This window comes from Athene cunicularia (assembly GCF_003259725.1).
Source record: "Athene cunicularia isolate RWA chromosome Z unlocalized genomic scaffold, athCun1 chrZ_part2, whole genome shotgun sequence".
Taxonomy (NCBI): domain Eukaryota; kingdom Metazoa; phylum Chordata; class Aves; order Strigiformes; family Strigidae; genus Athene; species Athene cunicularia.
The window spans coordinates 1,547,982-1,571,702 of NW_020799143.1; the positions used below are offsets into that span (position 1 = coordinate 1,547,982).

Below are 23,721 nucleotides of genomic sequence, written 5' to 3' on the forward strand. Positions count from 1 at the left end.
GGCTGTAAACACCGCTGGATAGTGAGAGAACTGGACCAAGCAGCCGGCTTCTCCGGCCATAGTAAAATACGAGGCGAAGGAGGAGGGGAGGAGAAAGATCTGCTCCATCCCTGTCTTCTTACTTGCCTCTCCAACTCCTTCCCAGACCTAGGAGATAAGAGGGGATCTCCAGGAAATACCCAGAACAGAGGACGTGGATTGCTCTGCCACCATCCCTCTTTTTCAGGAAGCCGTATTTGCAGAGATTTCCCGACACACACATTGACTCCCGAGAAGATATAAGAAAGCAATTGTAAAATGCAACAGCGGGCTGACAACCACCTCTCCTTTCCCCACGGCAAAGCTCAAGGACAGCAGGCTGCTGCAGATAGCCGGAGATGGGGAGGGAGATATGCATGCAAATAAAGGCAGCCCTCCGAGGTGTTGGGGAGAGCTGGGAGCTTCCTCCGCGGCGAGCATCGAGGGGCGAGGGAGGTGCAGCGAAGGGGCGGGGTGGCTGGATGCAGGGGGAGGGAGAGAGTCCCGGTCCCGCAGTGGGGGGAGGAGGGAGGAGGGACCATGTCGGTGGGATGGTCCGGAAATCCTGTGATAAAAAGAGGGGCGAGGGGGGAAAAGTACGGAGAGGTTCTGGGATCATTCTCTCTCACCGCAGCCAGCAACTTCCTCGGCACATGGGCGCCGGCCAGAGCCTCTAGGAGCGGTACTGAAAGGAGAGAAGCCGCCGTCGCAGCCACCTGCCTCCGGCCCGGCACAGCACAGATCAGCACAGCGCCCGCTGACCGGCGAGGTACCGGCGCCGGGGCGGGTGGGCCGCATGCCGGTCGGCGTGCGGAAGGGCAGTGAGGAGAGGTGGAGTGTGGGCACACAGGGATGGGGGAAGCCCTCGTCCTCCCAGGTGCTGGCAGGCCGCGCAGCCCCACGGCACGACTGTGACCCGGAGCCAGTGTTGGGCCCGCGGTGGCATACTGCCCCGGCGCCTAGCCATATGCTCCCCGCTGCCGGGGCGAGCACAGGGAGGAAGCACCCTGCGCGGCAGAGCTGCTGCGCCTGGGGCTGACCGGTCTCAACCTTGAACCGTGTCGGTTCTTCTGGAGGAGGTGCAGCCCTCGCTGGCACTGCGCTGGGGGCTTTCCGGGTGAGGTTTCTGAGGGACTACAGTTGGGAAGTCTCCCTCGCATCCATACTCTGTATCCCGCCGCCCGGGGCTGCATCCGCACCTAAGTAGCGCAGCTTCCGTTGATTGCCCTCCCGCGCACTTGCCGAGAGCTTCACCTTCAAATGCCCCCTCGGTGCTCCCCGGCAGAGCTGCCACTCTGGAACCCGCCCTCCGAAAACCGAGAGGGCGAGAGGCAGGCGGGAAAAGTTCAAAGATTTAATGCCTTCCAGCCCGTCTGCAGGAGACAAACTGTAAGGAGAATTGCACTGCTCCTCCACACTCATTGCAGGCCACCTGCCCTGCCTGGGGGAACCACAGTGTCCCATTACCTCCTTCTCCTCCTACCCATTCCCTGCCTGCCAGCATGCAGATCTGCTTCCTAGGTGCCTTGTTTGGCAAAGCCAGGGTCTGCAGGGATCGGGGGTTGAAAACTTGTCTGCACTCTGAGAAGGGGAGGAAAGGTGTGGTGAGAGAGCTGAGAAAGACGGGCATCAATCTTTCCTCAGAGACACCATTGCTCTTTTGATTGTGCTTCTTTGCAGGCTGCCCTCTAAGGATTCCTGTTCTCTGTGCATGTGATATGAGGCAGCACCCCTAAGCCGTCACCATGGATTTTGTTATGAAACAAGCTCTGGGAGGTAAGTGGTTAGCACATGAGGGGCCTTGCATCCCTCCCCTCCCTCCCCTTTGCATCTGGAATTAGAGAGAATGGACTGCTGTCAGATCACTGGTAGGGTCTGCAGCTGGATGAACTGTTTGGGGACCTGGAAGAACATGTCTGTCACTGATTCATGATGTCAGAGCCAAGTGTTTAGAGAGCCTGAGCAGGAGAGGGCAGCAACAAGCAGAGACCAAAGCCCCACGTGAGGGAAGACATTTCCCACAAAGGTGTGCAGGCCCTGGGTCATGCCTAATCTGGCACCCTACCAGCTGGCTTCCTGTACTGCTTTACAGTGCACACGTCTTGCTTTGCTTCATGCCATGCCACTGAGGCAAGTATTACAAAGGCTGCAGATGGGTTTAACCAGAGTAAACCCAAACAAAAAATAGCATTTTATATATGTGTATGAGCCCCCTTTTCATCCTCTCCCTAATTGTTGGCCAGACCTTCAGCAAGAAATGGCTAGTAAAGACATTTTTGTACCTGGTATTTGGAGAGTTATTTTTAATAGAATATTGCTGCAATAAGCAGGGAAACAGTATTATTCTCCCACACCCTACCTGGATTTGAGGCCAACCTTTTATGTGGTTTCAATATATTTCCTTCCATATGTGATGAGTTGTTTTAACCTAATGGTGGGAATAAAGAAGGGAGTGGTGTGTATGGGAGAAATTGAAAACAAATTATTTGGGAATAAGATTCCTTAATTTTGCCACAGTTATGCTGCCTTTCTGAGCTGCTTGGCCTGAACATTCAGTCAAAATGAATATGTCACTGAGATGATGCTGAATGCTGGCTCTTGTTGGGGACTGGAATAGCTGGCCTCAGAGGTAATCAATGAGGAGGTTCCAGTCATTCTCTTCTGTACTTTATCTCATGTGTTTTCCATTCATTTTCCTTTGGAGAAACTGTAGAGGCATAGAACTGTGGGAATGGTTCATGCATGTTGTTACTGATGTTACACGCAGCTTCAACCTTTACTGTAGGACTCTCTCCCATAGCATGAAAACTTGATTTTCATCACTGAAAACAAAATAACTATTCTTCAAATTTTTTTTTTCACCAAGGCAGCAAAATTCTCAGGAATAGAGCAACGAACTCAAGTTTTAGTTGGGGTGTTTAAAATGGGAAGATCAAACTGGAGAAGAAAAGGTCTAATTTGATTGCACAAAATAGCAAGACAGAAAGATATCTATGTGAGAAGATAACAGTTTATATGGTAGCAGTGTTACATTTCATTACTCTTCAGTTCCTGTTTTGAGGAGAAATAGTTCTGAGAAGAGCAGATTTCGCGCTGTTTGCTATGGTGTGAATAAGGTTGCTTGTACAGAAATGAAGTGTACCTGCAAATATAGTCATTGCAGCTGGAGACCTGTGAATCCATTAAAGGGAAAAAACTGCTTAAAACCCCAGTTAAAGGCAGGGGGAGGAGGATTACAGCAAAGGAATAACAGTTGAGATGCATTCTTGCAGTTTAGTGACTAACCTGAGTTGGAAGCAGAGTCAGCCCATGCTTAACAGCATTTACTCTGGGCAGATAGTAATTCTAAAATAGGGTTGTATGCCAGGGTCAGGATTTGCATTATAATAGGAGTTGCTAAAAAGGCAAATTTAAAAAGCATCTTATGGTGAAGCCTGAGTTTCTGATGCCTGTCAAGATGCTGCTCAGTGCACCAGATCTTCTGCCAGTTAGCTTAATGGATTAGCAAAATGTGTCTGGAACTTGCTCACTTACTCAATAAAGGAGAAGTCTCTGCTGAGTGGTAAAATCTAGGAAATGTTAATTCATTAAGCAGATAACTTCTAGATACTAATAGATACTTTCTAAAAATAGATAATTTCTATTTTTAAATTAGAAATAATTTCAAAGAGGAAACCCAGGATTTCCTGTGGCAAATATAACATGGAAAGTAAAGGTGGTTTTGGACAGTTGTTTCTCACTGGAGTTAAAGCCCAGGCTGATGCAAGCATGCAGTCTGGTTGCACTGGCACAGCAAGGCAAGGGTTAAAGGTTACAGTTTGTTTCATTAGTTATGGGGCCAGAACCCTTTTTTGTCAGCCAGTTCTGACATCCAGAGGGAGATGCCCAAACTAAGCAAAGCACCAAACCTCTGGTGGGTGGCAGGCTTGCTTTGGCTAGGATATATGGTGTGATATCCTAGTAAACTTTTTTATTGTCCCCACTGTCAGGGAGATCTTCCTGTGGGTTTCACGGCTCTTTGACTTTAGTTTAATGTAGCTTTTCCCAGATCACCTTTGAATTAATTTTGCTGCCTGCTTGGGATTTTTTGACTGATACAAATGTTCTTATCCCATCCTCACAATCTCTTCTATCATTGCTGGAAGAAATTAAAAAAAAAAAAAAAAAAAAAAACAGTAAGGTCTCCTCCAATTTACAAAGAATCAGACCTGCTCTAGGTATTGCTGGCAGACCACCTACAGCTATGATGGCTTAACCGTTTCCCTATCTCAGCTGGGGAGACCTCACAAAGGCCAAGGGTGAACTGGGTTTCCTTATCTCAGCAGTATGGGCATGGCATTTTCTCTTCCCAGCATCCAGCCCCAAAGTGGGGCTGAGGCCAGAGCTTATGGTAGCTAAGAGCCTGGATCTGAGAACTGTTTGCTGGTGGGATGCTTTTGCCTTTTTTCCTGCTGGACAGGGCTTCGCAGGGCTCTGAAGCATATGAGGTTTTTGTGACCAGGTTTCATCATACTGGAGTGATCAGAGGAGGTATTTATTGGAAGGAGAATATCATTGCTCTGCCACCTCCTCACTCACCTTATTGAGGAAGAGGAGATCTCACTCTCTGCTTAGTTAACAATAAACAGTACCCTTAGCATAACACTGCCGTGGGAGTTTTCCCATTGCCTTTGAAGTAATCCTTGAAGACATTTCCTTTGTCTGTAATGGTACAGGACAATCAGATTTGTTTTTCCTTTGAGTTTTGTCAGAGGGGAAGAAGGCAGTAAGGTGTTTTGAAAGGTAGGTGAGCTAAATTAGCAAGCAAGGACAAGCAATTATGTCTGTAGAGTTTCTTTGTTTGGAAGTCTGTGCGACTGGTGGATTTAGGTTTTGTGACGTCAGTTTGGCAGGTTATTGTATTGCTGATGTAGAATGGTTCTTCCTCTGACTTGTTAAAGGGGGTCTGGAGAAGCCTGCTCTTCCTGTGCAGTGGAAGGCCATGTCTCTGTGCTGCCAGCATTGGGATTTTGCTGCTAACGTTGGCAGCAGAGTGCTTGCCTGGTGGCTGACAAGCTTGAAATGTGTCTTTGCAAATCCCTGAACTCTTCAAGGTAAAATGCTGATGCTTTCATTAGCAGTAGAGATCATGATCCAGGAAAAGCAGTAGAAAATATTAGTGTATTTGGCCAATTTGCTCTGTGACTTTTTCTATGCTCTTCAGACCTTTCAGCACCTTGTGTGAAAGTCACTCCATTTATTGTCTGACAGTGACAGAAGCCACTAAAATGCAGTCATGATGCTGATTAGCTGTGTAGGACAACAGGGAGAAAATAGCAAGAGGAAACCTAGAGGCTTAAAATTGCTGCTTATTCTTCCACAGAAGTAACAGAGACAGCAAAGGGAGCAAAGGGTTATTTTTTACCTCTGACCCTCCCATACCAGCGGACATTGACATAGGTGTGTAGCCAGGATGATTGGTTGCTTTGCTTCTATGATAGTTCACTAAATGAAGACAAGCAAGAGTGATTTCATGATTGCATTTTACATTAGGAATGCTCTTTACTAAGCCAGGTCAGAACTCTGGAACACTGTTGTCATGACCAAAGTGTCATGACTTGAAGGCCAAGAGTCTTAGGCATTTTCATATAGAAAAGGGGAAGGGGAAAGTCTATGTGAAGGTGAGGAGAATTTGTCTGAGGTGGGATCATGATGTGGTTGAAGAGAGAGAGATTTCTTACAGCAGCAACTAGCATTGTACAGACCAGAATGCTGTAAAAATAGGATATACAGAACATGCAATAGTTCTAACTCTGTATTATATGGTGTTGTGCAGAGCCCTTTTAATGCACTCCTTTTATTGTCACAGGTAGGAGAAATGTGTAGCTGGGATGCCTGCCTTAAATAGAGACTTATTCTAATGTCAGCCTGTGGATGTAGCTAATTTAATATATAATTATGCATATGAACATTAATGTCTAAATTTCTTCTTCATGCTACCAGGACCCCTTGAATTCATTGTGCAATGCAAGGCCCATCAGGAGGAAGGGTACATTTGAGTTTCTGGACACATATTCACTGGGCCCTGTTGATGTTGCATGTTTCCGTTTTATTGACAGCAGGTTAGAGTGAGGACTGCTACTTGGCATTCTCTTCCTTATCTGTAAAGATTCAGTGGAAACTTGTTTTGCTTCGTAAGTTTTCTTAAAATACTGTAGACAGAAGACAGATGCAACCAGATTGCCATCTAGAATACATCAGCAGGGGGGTACTGCCTACTTTATGTCCCTTATTGGCAGCTTTGGTTCAGCTAGGTATACCACAAAACAGTATAGAGGGAGTAATTTTCTTGAAGGTAGGCAGGGGTTTAAACCCTTCTGAAGATAATGAGATTTAAGTGGCTGTCCATAAGCTCTGAAAAGGCATTCCCTGTGCTGAGCTTACATTAGTGAAGATGTGAATGTGTGTGAATGCCAGATAAGCCTGAATGGATACTGTACTAGTGTTTAACAGCACCTTAGCAGCAGCCTTCTGTGTATATATTTTACTGCTGAATTTGCCTCACTTAACTTGTTTGAGATGTGGGTATTAAGTCCTTGATTTTCCCCTGGAGAAATCAGTGAGATTGAGTGTGATTAGTTGCAATATAGACCTGTCCAAGGTGGAACAGACAGTGAAATAAACACAGTGGTTTCTGCCTTTTCCACCTCCAACTCACCTTCTTGTTTCTTGCATTTGCAGTTTTCTGCTGAGCTTCTTTCCTGCTCTGGGCCCTCATGCATCAGCTAGAGTGTGCTCCACTGCTTATGTTAATGTATGAAGTCCTGGAGCAGGACAGAAACTGTAATGCAGAACTGCAAGTTGTAGTGCCCACAACGAGGGCTGTTATTTACTTCTGAGGCCTCTTTTGCCTGTAATCCTTGAAACCACATGAGGTCTTTTATTTTGTAGTCAGATGATTCTAGATCACAAAGACTGGCGAATGTGAGATGAGACAGGAAATGTCCACCCCACTGTAGCATGTGATAGATCTTGGGAGACTATCTATCTTTGTTCTCAGATAGCTTATGCCAATATTGTGTGCAATTCTGGGCCCCACAATTTAAGAAGGGTACTTGAATGCATCCAGAGGAGAGCAACAAAGTTGCTGAAAGGGCTGGAAGGCATGTCTTGTGAGGAGTAGCTAAGGACTTCGGGTTAGTTTAGTTGAGGAGTCTGAGGGGGGACCTCATTTCTGTCTACTGCTTCCTGAGGAGAAGTGGAGAGGGCAGTACTGATCTCTTCTCCCTGGGATCCAGTATCAGGATGTGTGGGAATGATTCAAAGCTGTGTCAGGGAAGGTTCAGACTTGACATTAGGAAACACTTATTTACTGGGAGGGTGATCAAACACTAGAACAGTCTTCCTGGAGAGGTGGTCAATGCCCCAAGCTTGTCGGTGTTTGGAGACATTTGGACAATGCCCTTAATAACATGCTTTGACTTCTGTTTAGCCCTAAAATGGTCAGGCAGTTAGACTAGATGATTGTTGTAGGTCCCTTCCACTGAACTATGCTATTCCATTTTATAAATTCCTATGTGACTGACTGTAAGATGAATTTTGTAGTGTCAGTTTGTAGTTGGTTGTTGATCTGTTATCTTCTGGATGCCTTTTTTTCTGCCTGGTGCTTTGAGTATATTCATTTTAATGATCTTTTGACAATTAAGAAGTATCATTGATATCTGACAGTTACATTTTCACAAGAAATGGTTTTATAAGCCCTTTTTTCCCCTAATGTGTACTGCTAGCAAAGAGATTTTCTTCAAAAATTGGATCGAGTGCCATCATGATGTCTGTTGCCAAGAGAAGGATAGAAAGTAAAATCCCATGTAGGGGTCTCAGGGCTTCCAGAAAAATGAAACAAATATAGGATCTATAGCTGTTCAAGGCTGATTAATCTATACCAGCCTTGGATCTTTGTTCATTTATTTGATGCCAGATCCTCTAATGGCAACCTGTAGGGCTTGGTTTATTCTTAAAGAATTCCCATTAAAACCAAGGAGCAAGATGTCTTCCAAGGAAGCAAATAATTGACTGTGGAAATGATACCAGTGAAACAACTATATTGAGGGTTAGCTGATTTATTCCATCCATGATCCAAACCAGGAGGAGTAAAACTGTCCAAGTCCTTTCTTCCTGTGCCTTTCCTGAGAAACTTTCCTTTTATATTTCCTTGCCTCTGGGCCTGTTGTTGTTAAAATCATACAAATGTTGTCTCTTACGTCTGCTGGGATCTTACTTACATTTTATTATTTGTAAGCAGGCATTGAGAACAGAGTGTGTTTATTTAGTATCCTTTGAGGAAATGAGCAACCTTCATCCTGCTGATTGTAGAGGTATGCCACAGAGCTTAACTAAGATTTCTCCTGCTGAGGAACTGCTTGCTCAGAGCCTGCTTAGAGTGGAGTGACATGGATAAGCAGAAAATTTTCTCTCAGACAGGTGAGAGAGAGGGACAAATAAGGAAATTTCACATACATTAAAGAGTTTGTCTAGGATTTCTTCATAGCAGAACAGAAGATGTTTTCTCTGATTCTCTGTCCACTTTGAAGGAAGTTCTGTCTGCTTTTTGTTTTAACATCTGTTGTTGTACACCCAAATCTTTCTGGCTTTCCTTTTTTTGCATTTTTCATAACTGAAGTTGGTTCTCAAGGTGATACCAAAGAGCCAGTCGAAGAAACTCTCTAAGACTTGTTTTGGAGTTTTAGAAAGCAGGCATTCTTTATTGCAGCACTGGGCACACACACTAATAATTTCACAAAGGTGAGCGTGCCGACTCCTAACACTACACAGCTTATATGGAAAGCAATTTATTCAGATTCATTTCTGCGAGTCCATAAACATAATCATACTTTTCCTAGAACTAATTAACATAGTCATTAGTACTTTGTGCATGCTCACTTCCATTACTCTAAATGAGTTGGTGGTTCTCTGGTGGTCTCTAGTGGTGAATTCTTCCTTACTGTGTCCTTTTGATGAACCCTTACTCCATGCACGCTCACTTTTACTGGAGGCTGATTGCCAAAATAGAGTCCAGCCTGGACTTGTTCAAAGCCACAATTTTCTTTGTCCAGGTACTGAAGCATCCTGTTATCTACTGTTAGGGCATCTAAACTGAGAAGGATACATTTTGTTATGTATAGATGGTTTGTTTTACAAATGAGTCCTTGGTTCCAGTCCTCTGGTATCAGTGGGGGCAGAGAAAAGTGGTGGTTTCATGCCAGCTGCATACTCTTGGCAGAAGTAGAGTTTGTCAGTGCTGAATTTTTGACTTGTGTTGCATAGGAAGTACTATCTGCAGCAGTGGATTTGGAGCTGGGGAGGAGTCTAGTGCATGATCCATTACAGTTATTCAGACCGTCTTGGTGAAATGGGACTCTGAAAATAAAAGCTACTGACTTGCCTTTGGTTGGTCCTTGGGGAGAGGGAAATTCAGACTGTAGTTCAGCTGTTCACTGTGGAGACCTATTGACTTGCTCATGTGCTAGCAAACGGACAGCCATTGAAGAAGGCTGGTGTATATGAATGCTAATGTACATGGGAAGGCTTTGTGCTTTGATTAGAAGTGAAGATAAATCTGTGAACTCAAATCCATGGGGCTACATGGGTTTAGAAATGTTGCTGAGTTAAATTGAAAGTGTATGGACTGTTTGTGTGTGTTAGCACTGCAGTAATGTATATGGCTCCAAAAGGCCAAAGTAATTTCTGCAAAAGCTCTCAATTCTTACAGGAAGACAGACACCCTGCTCTTATGGAGGACAGGAGTGTCTCTTTCATTCTGGAGCTCCCCCAAGGCCAACAATAGTAAAATCCATTCTATCAGCAACATGTTTGCATGGGAAGTTGCAGTATGAAATCTGCATCAGTTTTTGAAGGCCATCAAATTGATGAGGAGCTCTGGAAGAGGAATGGCAGTAAGCAGGAAAGGCTGAAAGAAAAAAAGGGACAGATCTCTAGTGTGTTGCCACTGATTTGTCTTGTGTCAGAGAGCTACATGCAAATGTATGGTCTTCTGTTTGAACATCATGGTCCTCCCTTTGAAGGAGAGTACATGATAGTCCTCAGAGATGAAGGAGACGGAATAGAGGCTGGTGAGAGTCAGACAGATACAGGTGCTAGTGTTCTCTTCAGGCCCTTGGAGAGGGAATATGGTTTGTACGGTGGAGACTATGGCACATTAGTCCCTCAGAGATGCAGAAGTTCTACTCCCACTTCCAACAGCTGCAGATGCAGCCTGCTGAGGCTCTTCCAAGCTCTCTGACCTTTTTCTTTCAGTGATGGGGCAGAGGGAATTTTGCCTTAGTCTTGGACTTTTGTTGTTGGGACGTTGCAACTCTGCAGTGCCTTTGTATACTCATTCCATATGCTGAAATCAAGTGCTTGCTCAAGGCTACACAGACCCTTAAACATCTGATAAGTTACGGTTTTGAGAAGTGTGTTGGTTGCTGTCTTATTTTCTCACATACAGCTTGATTGTGTGAGCTTGGATGTAGTCAGTTCTGTTTCTTGCAGGTTGGCTTTAGTGGCTGGAGAACGTGTCTCAAAGGATGTAGCGCTTTGTTGAGAAGGCTGAGAATTTCCACAGGGTTTTGAACTGAAGGTTAACAGCTGCAGTTACAGACATGACAAAAATTACTAGTGATCTTCCTATCATCGGTACAAAACACGGTGCATGTTAGAAACAAAATACCTTCAACAATTTTTGTCTCTCTACTAGGGACAAATCAATGATCATACTGTGCAAATTGAGAATTATTTTTTCCCTCTGCATTTTTAAATGAGCTGATTTCAAATTGAGTGAATGCTGTCACTGCAGAAATTCATTACTACAAATCACAAATTTAATCTGCTGACTTTGGTGTGCATATTTTTACAATTTTTATTTGTCATTACCTACAAGAATGAAGCTGCTTAGCAGCTACTTGTGGTTTTGCTGCATGATTTGAGTCTGGTGGCTTATTGCAGTGGTACTGACCTTGAAGGAATGTCAAACATGCAGCATCAGCAGAAATTTGGAATTCAAATGACTGTGAATTATCTTCTGTGGTAAATAACGAAAGAAGCAAAGAAATCCAAGTCTGGAATGGTAGAGCTGCTTTGATAATTCTCTTCTCCTGAGAGAATGGGAGCAATGAAGGGGAAGGCAGACAGCATTTAAAGGAAAAGAAATGGCAAAGACACGTGTGTCAGTGCTTAAGTTGGCAGTTAGATGAATTGCCATGTGTCTGTGTCCCTGGGTCCACCTCTTCCTTTTGCTGGCAAGCACAGGCAAAGCTAACCAGTGGAAAAGAAGTTTAAACCTTGTGTTTAACGTAACTGAGTGGGAGATGGTTGTTAACATTGCTGGCCTTGACTGTGGGGGAGCCCTGGGTGTTCTTGGGAAGGTTGCTTCCTCTCTAGGTTAGATGGTGTCTCTCCCAGTCCCCTTGCATGGGAAGCAGTATGCGGCTCCATTACCCTAAAAGCAGGATAGCGTCAAGTGTGACTCATGGGCACCTGAACACTGCCCTTCTGTTTATGGAAAATGAATAGCATTATTTTTTTACTCCTGTCACTCCCACTTCTTGGTGCTTGACAGAGCTGAATTTGCATACTCAATGGACTTGAAAGTTTGTCCTTGACTTGATATTGGCAATGAAACTTTCTTGTTTATTCTGCCTCCCTCTATGTTATTGCATGTAGTGTGAGACTTTCTGCGTGTCCCTTGGAGTGGAAAAAACTGTGTGGGACTGCCTGGTCTCTGTTCCAGAGCCCGTCCTAAGTGTATGTGTCCATTAAACTCCCTGAAAATTCATGTATTAAATAAAATTTTAATTGGCAAGAGGACTTTGGAAAGGTTTTACTAAAACGTGTTTATTTTAATGAAAAGCATTTAAACACATAGTTTGTAATTTTCTCAGCAATCGAGAAGAGAAAGACTCATCACAAATCCAAAGACTGTATGTGAGACTGTCCTGGTTCAGCCAGGACAGAGTAAAGTTTTCCCCAGCAGAGAGAGAGGGGGAAGGGATCTCCAGACGGGTTATTCATACCATGCTGACGACAGGTCCGGGTACAGAACCCTTTTCCTTGCTCCTTGGTGGGTACGGTAGGGAATTTTGCTTTTCCGTAGACCAGCTAGTGGTATTTCTCTGTATATTTTTTGTCTTGTTCACTGTTACTGCTGTTTATTGTTGTTACCATTAATACCAAATATACCAGAAAGTCAGTTCGCAGTGTGAGGGATGAGGATGAGCCAGACCCATCAGGGGAAGAGGAGGAAGGACCAGAGGTGATTGTCTGATCTCTGTCCCCGACTGAGCTGCGAGATATGCGGAGAGATTTCGGCCGCCTGGGAGATGAGCAGATTTGCACCTGGCTGCTCCGATGCTGGGACAATGGAGCCAGTGCTTTTAGATGGAGGGGAGAGAGGCCAAGCAGCTGGGATCTTTGGCCAAGGATGCTGGCATTGATAGGGAAATAGGGAAACAGGCTCAAACCCTCAGCCTTTGGAAGTGACTCCTGTTCAGTGTAAGGGAGAGGTACCCCTACAAGGATGATATCCTATGTCAGCTGAGCAAATGGACCAGCATTGAGAAAGGCATCCGGAACCTCAGGGAACTGGCTGTGTTTGAGATGATCTATGGTGATCTGAATGATGAGCAGTCACCCATGGACCCAGATCAGGCCCCTTGCACACACCTGATGTGGCGAAAGTTCCCGAAGAGCGCACCAGAAGCACACTTGAAAGCATTTGCAATAGTGTCCTAGGGACAGACACCCAGAATCGTAACAGTGGATGGAGTGGTTGGCAAGCTCCGGCAATATGAGGGAAATCTCCCTTCCTCTCAACATTCCCTGGTCTCAGCTATGGAGGAACTGTCTCAGAGGGTCCAGAAAATAGACATGTCCTATGTTCCACCTGCATGGGCTAATGTCTCGGCCATTAGAAGTAAACGTTTCGCCACCCAAGAGAAAGGCAGCAGAAGGCACACACCACGAGGCACCCTATGGTTTTTCCTCCTTGACCATGGAGAGAACATGAGGAGGTGGGATGGACAGCCAACTGCTGCCATAGCTGCACGAGTGGAGCAGCTGAAAGGGAAGACCACAACAAAAGGGGAGACCTCCAAGAGGAGTGCAGCTCCAGTGTCCAGTCAGAAATCCCCCCGGCAGAATAGAATGGTGAATGTTATGTCTGACCCTCTTGAGGGGACCAGTAAATCATTCTTTCAAGAAGTGAGTGATTATGAGCAGGATTAGAGTGGCCCTGCCTCCAGACAGGTGGAGGAAAGGGACAATAGGATTAACTGGACAGAGTGGATATGATGGCCTGGCACGTCAGACCCACAAGAGTATAAGGCTTTGGTCGACACTGGCACACAATGCACCCTGATGCCATCGAACTACAGTGGGGTTGAATCCATCTGCATCTCCAGAGTGACAGGGGGATCCCAACAGCTGACCCTATTGGAAGCTGAAGTGAGCCTGACTGGGAAGGACTGGCATAAGCACCCCTTTGTGACTGGCCCAGATGCCCCGTGCATCCTGGGCATAGACTATCTCAGGAGAGGGAACTTCAGAGACCCAAAAGTGTACCGGTGGGCTTTTGGTGTAGCTGCCCTGCAGGAGGTTGAATAGTTGTCCACCTTATCCGGCTTCTCAGAGGATCCCTCAGTGATGGGGCAGCTTACGGTTGAGGAGCAGCGAGTACCGATTGCTACCAGGACGGTGCACCAGTGGCAGTACCGCACCAACTGAGATTCCTTGGTCCCCATCCATCAGCTGATCCGTCAACTAGAAAGCCAGAAGGTGATCAGCAAAACTCACTCACCCTTCAACAGCCCTATATGGCCAGTGAGAAAGCCTAGTGGTGAATGGAGGCTTACTGTGGACTACCGTAGCCTGGAGGAAGTTACACCAGCAATGAGTGCTGCAGTGCCATACATATTAGAGCTCCAGTATGAACTGGAGTCTAAGGCAGCCAAGTGGTACTCCATGATTGACATTGGTAACGCATTCTTCTCCATTCCGATAGCGCCAGAGCGCAGGCCACAGTTGGCGTTCACTTGGAGAGGCATCGAGTATACCTGGAATCGATTGCCCCAGGGGTGGAACCACAGCTCCACCATTTGCCATGGACTGGTCCATACTGCACTGGATAAAGGTGGGGTCCAGAACACCTGCAGTATATTGATGACATCATTGTATGGGGGAACACAGCTGAGGAAGTCTTTGAGAAAGGGAAGAAAGTCCTTGAAATCCTCCTGAAGGCCGGCTTTGCCATTAAGCAAAAGAAAGTTAAGGGGCATGCAAGGGAAATTAAATTCCTAGGAATAAAATGGCAAGGTGGACTCACCACATCCCAAAGGAGGTGATAAACAAGATAACAGCCATGGCCCCACCAACCTCTAAAAAGGAGACTCAGTCTTTCCCTGGTGCTGTGGGGTTCTGGAGGATGCACATACCGAACTACAGCCTGATTGTGAGCCCTCTCTACAAGATAACCCATAAGACGAACGATTTTGAATGGGGCCCTGAGCAACAACAATCCTTTGAACAGATTAAACGAGAGATTGCCCAAGCACTAGCCCTCGGGCCAGTGCAGGAAGGGCAGGAGGTTAAGAACATGCTCTACACCGCAGCCGGGGAGAATGGCCCTACCTGGAGCCTTTGGCAGAGAACACCTGGGGAGACCCAAGGCTGACCTTTAGGCTTTTGGAGCCAGGGATACAAAGGCTCTGAAGCTAATTAGACACCAACTGAGAAGGAGATACTGGCAGTGTACGAAGGAGTTCGGGCTGCCTTAGAAGTGGTCGGCACTGAAACACAGCTGCTCCTGGCACCCCGACTGCTGGTGGTGGGGTGGATGTTCAAAGGAAAAGCCTCCTCCACGCATCATGGAACCGATGCCACGTGGAGTAAATGGGTTGTGTTGATAACACAACAGGCTCGAATAGGGAACCCCAGCCGCCCAGGGATACTAGATGTGATTACGAACTGGCCAGAGAACAAGATTTTGGGATGTCACCAGAACAGGAGGTGACACGTGCTAAGGAAGCCCCACCATATAACGAGCTGCCAGATGAGGACAAGCGATATGCCTTGTTCACTGATGGGTCTTGTCGTATTGTGGGAAAACATCGACGGTGGAAGGCTGCTGTATGGAGTCCCACATGACGAGTCACTGAAGCTGCTGAGGGACAGGGTGAATTGATCCAGTTTGCAGAGGTGAAAGCCGTTGAGCTTGCTTTGGACATTGCTGAGCGGGAAAAGTGGCTAAGACTCTACCTCTACACCGACTCGTGGCAGTAGCGAATACCCTGTGGAAATGGTTGCAGCAATGGAAGCAGAACAACTGACAACGTAAGGGTAAAACCGTATGGTCTGCTGAAGTATGGCAGGATATTGCAGCCCGTGTGGAAAACCTCGTTGTGAAGGTGCGCCATGTGGATGCCCATGTACCCAAGAGTCGGGCCACTGATGAACATCGACACAACCAGCAGGCAGACCAAGCTGCTTAGATTAGTGTGTCTCAGGTGGACTTGGACTGGCAGTGCAAAGGTGAACTGTTCATATTCCAGTGGGCCCACGAGACCTCGGGCCACCAAGGTAGGGATGCAACATACAGGTGGGCTCGAGATCGAGGAGTGGACCTCACCATTGACCCCATTGCAGAGATTGTCCATGGATGTGAGACATCTGCTGCAATCAAACATGCCAAGCGGGTGAAGCCCCACCAAAATGGAGAGCGATGGGTGAAATATAGATATGGAGAGGCCGGGCAGATCAACTACATCACACTGCCACAGACCGCCACAGGAAGCGCCACGTGCTCACAATGGTGGAAGTAACCACTGGGTGGCTGGAAACTTACCCAGCACCCCACGCCACCACCTGAAACACCATCCTGGGCCTTGAAACCCAAGTCTTGTGGCGACACAGCACCCCAGAGAGAAATGAGTAAGACAACGGGACCCACGTCCGAAACAACGTCATAAATGCCTGGGCAGAAGAACATGGCATTGAGTGGGTCTACCATATCCCCTACCGCGTACCAGCCTCTGGGAAGATCAAGCGCTACAATGGACTGTTAAAAACCACATTCAAAGCACTGGGAGGTGGCACCTTCAAAGATTGGGACATGCATCTAGCAAAGGCCACCTGGCTCGTCAACACAAGAGGATCTGCCAGTCGAGCTGGCCTGTCTCAGTCGAGACCTCCACGTGCTGTAGATGGGGATAAAGTCCCTGTGGTGCGCATGAGGAATATATTGGGAAAAATGGTCTAGTTTAGTCCTGCACCAGGCAGAGGTAAAGGCAAACCCATCCATGGGATTGCTTTTGCCCAAGTACCTGGGTGTATCTGGTGGGTGATGCAGGACAATGGAGAAGTCTGATGCGTACCACAGGGGGACTTGATTCTGGATGAGAACATGCCGTAAATTATGCTGTGCCTGTGTAAATTATTACTTTGTTATTGTTAACTGCTAAATGGCAGCTGGACATGACGCAGATGGTATAGAATAAAGGGGTGGATTATGTCCTGGTTTAGCCAGGACAGAGTAAAGTTTTCCCCAGCAGAGAGAGAGGGGGAAGGGATCTCCAGCCGGGTTATTCATACCATGCTGACGACAGGTCCGGGTACAGAACCCTTTTCCTTGCTCCTTGGTGGGTACGGTAGGGAATTTTGCTTTTCCGTAGACCAGCTAGCGGTATTTCTCTGTATATTGTTTGTCTTGTTCACTGTTACTGCTGTTTATTGTTGTTACCATTAATACTGTTGTTACTCAGATTGTTCTGTCACTCTGTTGTCTTAAAGTTCTTGTTATTTGATACAGGGTCTGTGTCTAACTTCCAGCCAGACCGGCACGGGTGGGGGAGGGGCAACGGCCACATGGTCCCTGATCCCGGCAACTATTAAAGCTTGCATAGAGACTAAGACATCATATCCAAACAGATGTATTTTTAATCTATGACAGCCACTTTATGCTGGAGTTAGGTCTATGCATGCCACTCTTCCCTGAATCAATGTGTGGCTCTTACTGAGTGTAATGTTTTGTTTGTGAATGAACCAGTTTCTCTTTGGAGTTTCCTTCAGATTTATTTTTGTCATTAAATAAAATAATTTTTATTTAAAAAATGAGGAGAAGGAGAAAATATTCAGAGCCTTTTTTAACTGCCAGTATATTCAATACATTTGCTCCTGTACACAGTTCTAGCTGGGAATAAAACTGCTTGGGAGAGTGTCTAGAAAAACCCCAGTCTCCATTAGAAATAGCCAAGTCTATACATTTTTTTCAATTCTGTATATTTAAAACACTTGTTGCAATTGCAACTGTTTCCTCTGTTTTTCTTCTTGCACAGTTTAAAGCAATTTCTGCTTCGTGTCAGCCAAGTTGCACAATAACAAGTTGAAAGAAGCATAAAAAAGGAAATTTTTAATTACATGGAGATGCATAAAAGTGCTGAGGAAAAAGGTTAAGAAGGGACACAACTGCTCTCTCTAAATACATAAAAAGGAAAACACTACAGTGAAGGAAGAACTACTTAAAAGGAAGGACAATATTGGTAAAAAAATAATGTGAATAAACTGGCCATAAACATACTCGAGTCAGGAATTAGAGTGTTTCTGACTAGTAGAAGAGGAGAGAGGTACTGGGAGAGCCTGCTGCTGAAGGGAGCGGGGAGAAATGGAAGCTGAGTTTCAGCTGGGTTTCAAAAAATATACCAGTGTAATTGTGCATGCCCAGAGAGATAGGGCCACTGAGGCAGGAAGTAATATTCTTTTCTGAGTACCTCTATAGAAAGTGGACATCTTTGACTCTTAACTTGCAAGATTGTCTATAATAACAAAATTGTCTTTAAAAGAGATTTAGTTTTTACACTCAATTTTGATGTTGTAATATGTGATAGTCTCTGATGGGGTCCAGGGATCTAGCCCAGCTCAGTGGGAACCAGCAGTGTGGCCCTCTTGGGCAGGTTGTCCAAGAGCTGTGGATTATTTTTCCTTTTCTGAAAGCTTTTTGACCCTGTTTTGTCCATATGAGAGGAGTAAAGTCTGCCAGGTATATCATCTCACTGCTCCAAGGATCATCTGAAGTGTTAAATTCAAAGTTATTTTATTTGAAAGGACTTGGTAGATTTGCAAAGTAATTTCTGGTCAAAGTAATAGCTGGTCAGGTTGCTTATGAATAAAGCAGGTTACACAGTTACACTGGACATTTTTCTAACTGTGGTATTTCAGCCCAAGCAGAGATTTTGAGTTTCACGTAACAATCACAGGTTGAAATTCCCTCCATGGTAACTTCTACCTGCAGTTTGCATGGAAACAGCTGTTTGCAGTGCATTTGTTCATGTTGGTTTGAGGCTACAGTTGAGAAATACATAATTGCAGAACTAGGTGTTTCCGTCCAATCTCCTCCCAGTTTTGAACAGTTGCCTGAGAACAAGCTATTTTGTCTGTCTTAGTACCAATATTTATTATTTTAATTGTGATGGCAGATTGTTAGGCTCAGTTTATGCTCATCATTTTATGCTCCTGCTCTCTACTCTGGCAATATCCTGGACTCAGGCTCACATTCCAATGTATCTTAAATCTCCACCTAGGTAGGCACTTCAGGAAGTTGGTGTTATGCTGTTTTAGCACTCAGGAAAAGAGGGATGTTATATATGCAGGACTGAATCCCTTGGGCTCAAATGTCTCCTGTAGCATCATGACGCTCTGTCCCCATGGCTAATAACTGTCCACACAAGTCTACTTAAAACTGCCAGATTCCTTTAGGAGTGCCTACACAAAGGTCAAAGGAAAACCCTTCAGCAAGGGCACACAGTGTCCCGATCCGATATCGGGGAGGGTTCTTAAACAATCCCGAGAGCGAGATTAAGACACAAACGAGGTCAGATGCTGCATAACCTCATAAGCTTTATTTTCTATAACAACTAATTAGAGCGGTAGGACAGAGAGGAAAAGAAAGTAAAAGGTCGGAATCCCTAAGCAAGAACACGGTAGAGGCGCACCTAATTACCACCACCACGACCAGGGATCCGGCGATGTTCTGTCGGTCCGATGATGCTCCACGTTCCTGGCTCCAAATTGGTTCCCCTCTCCAAGTTGGTTTCCCTCTTCTAGTTGGTTTCCCTCTCCCAAGGAGTACGCAGTCTGTCTTTTTTATAGTCCCCGTCCCCACAGTTTGTCCGCCCATTTCCACGGGGCTCGTTGTTGTAGGTGCCACCCCGTGGACCTCCGTGCGCGCATGCCCAGGTGTCCATGGTGGTCGTGCTGGCGAGGGGCCGATCTGTCTCGCCGCGGTTTCCCCTCCACCCGGCTCACGCGTAGGCGCAGCTCGATGGGGGACTGCTGATGTCCTCGTCTAGGGCGGATGTGGTTTTCATTGGGGACTGTGTGTTTCCTTCAAGATGTGCTCCTTTATGCTGAGTCAGGAAGTGGTCGTCGTGGAGACAGCAATGTTGAGACATACTAAAAGTCCAAAAAGTTCCTTACACACAGGAAGATAGTAGGACACCAGATCACTGCTATAGCAAGATGTTTGCTTCTGAAAGAGAAGAGGAACATGACATCCTTTTTCTGCTGACTGTGTATCTTGTATTGCCAGCAAGCACTCTGCCAGGCAGAGATCACAGTGCAATTTGTATCTCTCTGAAAACCATGTCAAAGTGCTCCGTTTTCTGGTCATGTGGCCCGAGTTCTGTCATGGAGACTATGACTTGCTTCATGACTAAGATGCTTGATTGGGTCTTCTGGTTTTGCTTTTTAACTGTCACCTGGTAAAACTTGTTAGGTGGTACTGGTTTTGCCTGCAGTTCCTCTCTTCCAAGACAGTATACATATGTCCCTGTTCTGCTGGCAGCTGCACTGTTACATAAAATAGGTGGGTAAAACACATTCTCTTGATTACCACCACAGACAAGAGCATTCTGCTTCCACACTGGCTAAAGTGAAGACAAAGCTGCTACTGTTTTAACTGTGGCTTCACATCTTGAATCCTCTCCCTGGGTTAAATACAGGATGGGTCAGCTTCAGTGATGTTTTAACTCCAGCCAAGTATTGTGGATTGGCCACCCTGATTTAAGAACACTTACTATTTTTTTTCTCAGTTGTAGACATGCTGTCTTATTACTGTGTTTTACATGCTTATTTGTCTGATATTTATGTAGGGCTCACTTTAGTGTGTCTTTTGCTTTGTACTGTAGATGACTAGGTCCTTTTTATGTGCTTAAAAAATTAGTCCTAAATAACAGAAATCAATTGAGCTAATGTAGCCCCATAGAGACAAGCTCTGGATAATCAGTGAAACCCAGGGCTTGATTCTGTACAACAGGGTCCTGAGTCCTCACAGGCATTGCTCTGACACAGCATAATGTAATTTACAAATTTCAGATGTTCTAAAACATATTTTTGAGAGGTATCTGTCAGTCTAAAGCAGCTGAAGACCAGCTTTCTACTAATTTATTGCAGATGCAAGTAAAATAATCACAGGGGGTTTCTTCCTCTCCTCATTAAAACACAGAAAAAAATCCCCTCAAAATCCCATTGGTTGGAGTATTTCTTGTTTCCACACAGTCTGAAAAGCATGTGTCAGATCTACCATCTCCACTGCTGGATGTGCATGGAAGAGGCATTTGTGGCACATTATTAAGGAGGGGCTGTCTAACTTAAGAGATAGTATTAGTTACATAAGGTCTCAAACATACCCCAGGTGCAGCATGGATGCTTTGGAGTGAAGCAGTTGTCTACTTTGTTGTCTTAAGAACAAAGTGACCTAGATTCTCTCTTATTTTTTATCTTTTTTTTTCCCCCCCCCCCACATTTTTCCTCCTGGGGTGGCCCACTTAGTTGATTAAACTGCAACTCAATCATAGCTGTTTGTGTTACAGTTGAAAATAAAGCAGATGTAAAATGACTGTAGTTGATAAAATTTACTTTTTGCTTTGTTGGTTAGCTGGAAATTATGGTTGGGATTAAGTGACAAGCATTAGTTTTAGTAGCTTTTGGGTGAGAGACATCTCACAACAGCCTTGGCTGGCAGTAGGGAATGCAAAAATGATTTACTGAAAAGAACATTTCATAGTAAGAAAAGGTAATAGTCTAATTTAGAAAAAGGTAAATTTCCTTCATAGTAAGAAAAGGTAAGGTCTAATTTAGAAAAGATTTGAAATAAACTTGAAATCCAAAATAATCCCAGTCATAAAATGTAGTGACAGTGTTATCACTGGCTGAGGAACTCTTAAGGCTTGTTTCGGACTGTTAGAAAGCAGGCATTCTTTATTGCAGTGCTGGGCCCACATGCAAATAGCTTCTCAAAGATGAGTGCCCCCGTATCTACAAGTGGCAGCTAATATACAGTAAGATTATAAATAATTTTTCTGAGAAATGATTTACATATGCATTAGATTTCCTGGAGCTAATTACAATATCTGCATCAGTTACAATATCTGCATGCAATTTCTTGCTGGGTAGTGGTCTTGAGGGGTCCCTGATGGTCATTGGTAGTCTGCCTCACTGTTTCTGCTGATTGACCTCAGTGTTCATATATGCTCACAAAGGTCTGTTTAGGAGGAGGTGTGCAACTCTGTTGTATCTTGAGTTGGTTTAATTTGTCCTGACCTTGTTCCTGTTATCTTCAGGAATAGACCCCAACTGTCTTATTCATTACAATCTTAGCTTCAAACCCCTTTCTCCTTCACAAAAGCACCAACCTTCTGCTGCACAATCTAGAAGCTACATTGACATTGACCTACTTCATTCTCAGTAAAAAAAAATATTTAGCAAGATGAAAATCAAGACAAAGAGGAAAAAAAATCGTTAGAAAAGACATTTTGGCTTACAACAGCATAATTTTTTTTTTTTAAGTGAATACATAGGCCACATTGACACTTGTGCATTATTTATAATTTTATTTCACCTACAAATACTCTAATAAATCAGCAACAAAAGCATCAGGAGGGCTCCAAGGAGGAGGACAGTGGCGGGGACCCTCCTAAAAGCATCAAAAACTCACGGCAAAACCGCAAGACGGGAAGGCAGAAGCCCAGGGAAGAGGGAGAGCTTCAAGTCGCCCCCCCACCACCACCCAGCAGGAAGGCGGGGCTGCTGCGAACAAGGGCAGCGGTGACTCAGATTGGGCAGAGACCGGAGTGACAACATTCAGCAGTCCCCAGGGAGCGAGAGCGACCAGGGTGGGCAAACAGGGCGTGGTGCATCAGAAGTGTGAGGCGCGGCAGTTCGTGCAGACAGGGCGCAGACGCTCCCTGGGTTCCTGAACTTATCCAAGGTAGCCCCTTTACGGTCCTCCAAGAGTAGACCGAACCATGGTTTCCACTCGCATCAAAACCACCTCCAGAAAGAACGTGGTGCCCCAGACAGAGCTGCCACGCAAACATGCAGAGGTTCAGGTCTCGGGCTGCAGGGAGTGCCTGAGCCTGTCAGTGCTGCCGGAGGGCAGCAGGGACAGCACCTGTGTGCGTTGCGATCGGCTGGATGACCTGCTCAGCCTGGTGGCAGAACTCGAAGAAGACGTTGAGAGATTAAGAAGTATTAGGGAGTGTGAACGGGAAATTGACTGGTGGAGTAACACCCTAGCACCCCTGAAGCAACAGGAGCTAATGGAAGCTCCAAACGAGGCAGGTAATCCCTCATGCTCTTGCTATCAGGCAGAAGGAGGGGCCCTAAGAGACAAGGAGGCTGTAAACAGGTCCCTGCTCGGGGAGGCAGGAAAATCCTCTCCCCACCTCCCTCACCCTCCATGGTGCCCCTTCACAATAGATTCGGGGCCCTGGAACTTTTGAACAAAGAAGAGAAGGAGGAAGAAAATGAGACAAACGAAGACCAAGGTCCACCAAGGCCAGGTCACTTCAGACCAGGGATTAAAACCAGCTCTGAAAAGAACCCCAGAAGAGTCACTGTAGTGGGTTACTCCACTCTAAGGAGTGTCGAAGGCCCCATATGCAGACCACACCCACTTCATAGGGAAGTCTGCTGCCTCCCTGGGGCCCTCATCAAGGACCTCACAGCAACACTTCCTACCCTAATGAGACCGAAGGATTACTACCCTATCCGTTTTTTTTCAGGTAGGTAGTGATGACATAACCAGGAGAAGGCATAAAGCAATGAAGAGAGACTTCTGGTCCTTGGGAAAACTGCTTAAGGGGTTGGGGCACAAATTATGTTCTCTTCCATCCCTTTGTTTGGGGGGATGGATGAGGAAGATTACAGGAGAATTCAGCAGATGAATGGGTGGCTCCAAGACTGGTGTTACCATCAGGGCTTTGGATTCTTCAATCATGGGTTGGTATACAGGGCACCTGATCTTTTGACATTAGATGGGATGCACCTGTCCCGGAGAGGGAAGGGGATTTTTGGGCAGGAGTTAGCTGGGCTCATAGACAGAGCTTTAAACTAGATTTGAAGGGGGAAAGGAGAAAAACATCGGCCCATCTGAAATGCATGTATACCAATGCACACAGCATGGGTAACAAACAGGAGGAGCTTCTAGCTGTGATGAAACAGGAAAATTACGATGTTGTTGCTATTACAGAAACATGGTGGGATGTCTCCCATGACTGGAGTGTGCCAATTGATGGGTACAAGCTCTTTAGGAGGGACAGACAAGGAAGGAGAGGTCATGGGGTGGCTCTGTGTGTTAAGGACTGTTATAATTGCTTCGAGCATAGGTGTAGTGAAGAC

The 23,721-nt window shown here is 45.6% G+C and overlaps 1 protein-coding gene across 2 annotated transcripts in view; it reads left to right on the top strand.

The window, feature by feature from the left end:
• The first annotated feature begins 545 nt into the window (after window positions 1-545).
• The window catches only part of CPLX1 (complexin 1), a 133,988-nt gene continuing 110,812 nt past the window's right edge, over window positions 546-23,721 (top strand). Inside the window, exons 1-2 of one of the 2 annotated variants that reach the window (XM_026866123.1) lie at window positions 674-787; window positions 1,699-1,794. In XM_026866123.1, the coding sequence (XP_026721924.1) occupies window positions 1,764-1,794 (31 nt within the window). In that variant the 5' untranslated portion in view covers window positions 674-787; window positions 1,699-1,763. Of the gene's footprint in view, window positions 788-1,698; window positions 1,795-23,721 lie in introns of both variants that reach the window. The other variant, XM_026866122.1, reaches the window with a different exon arrangement.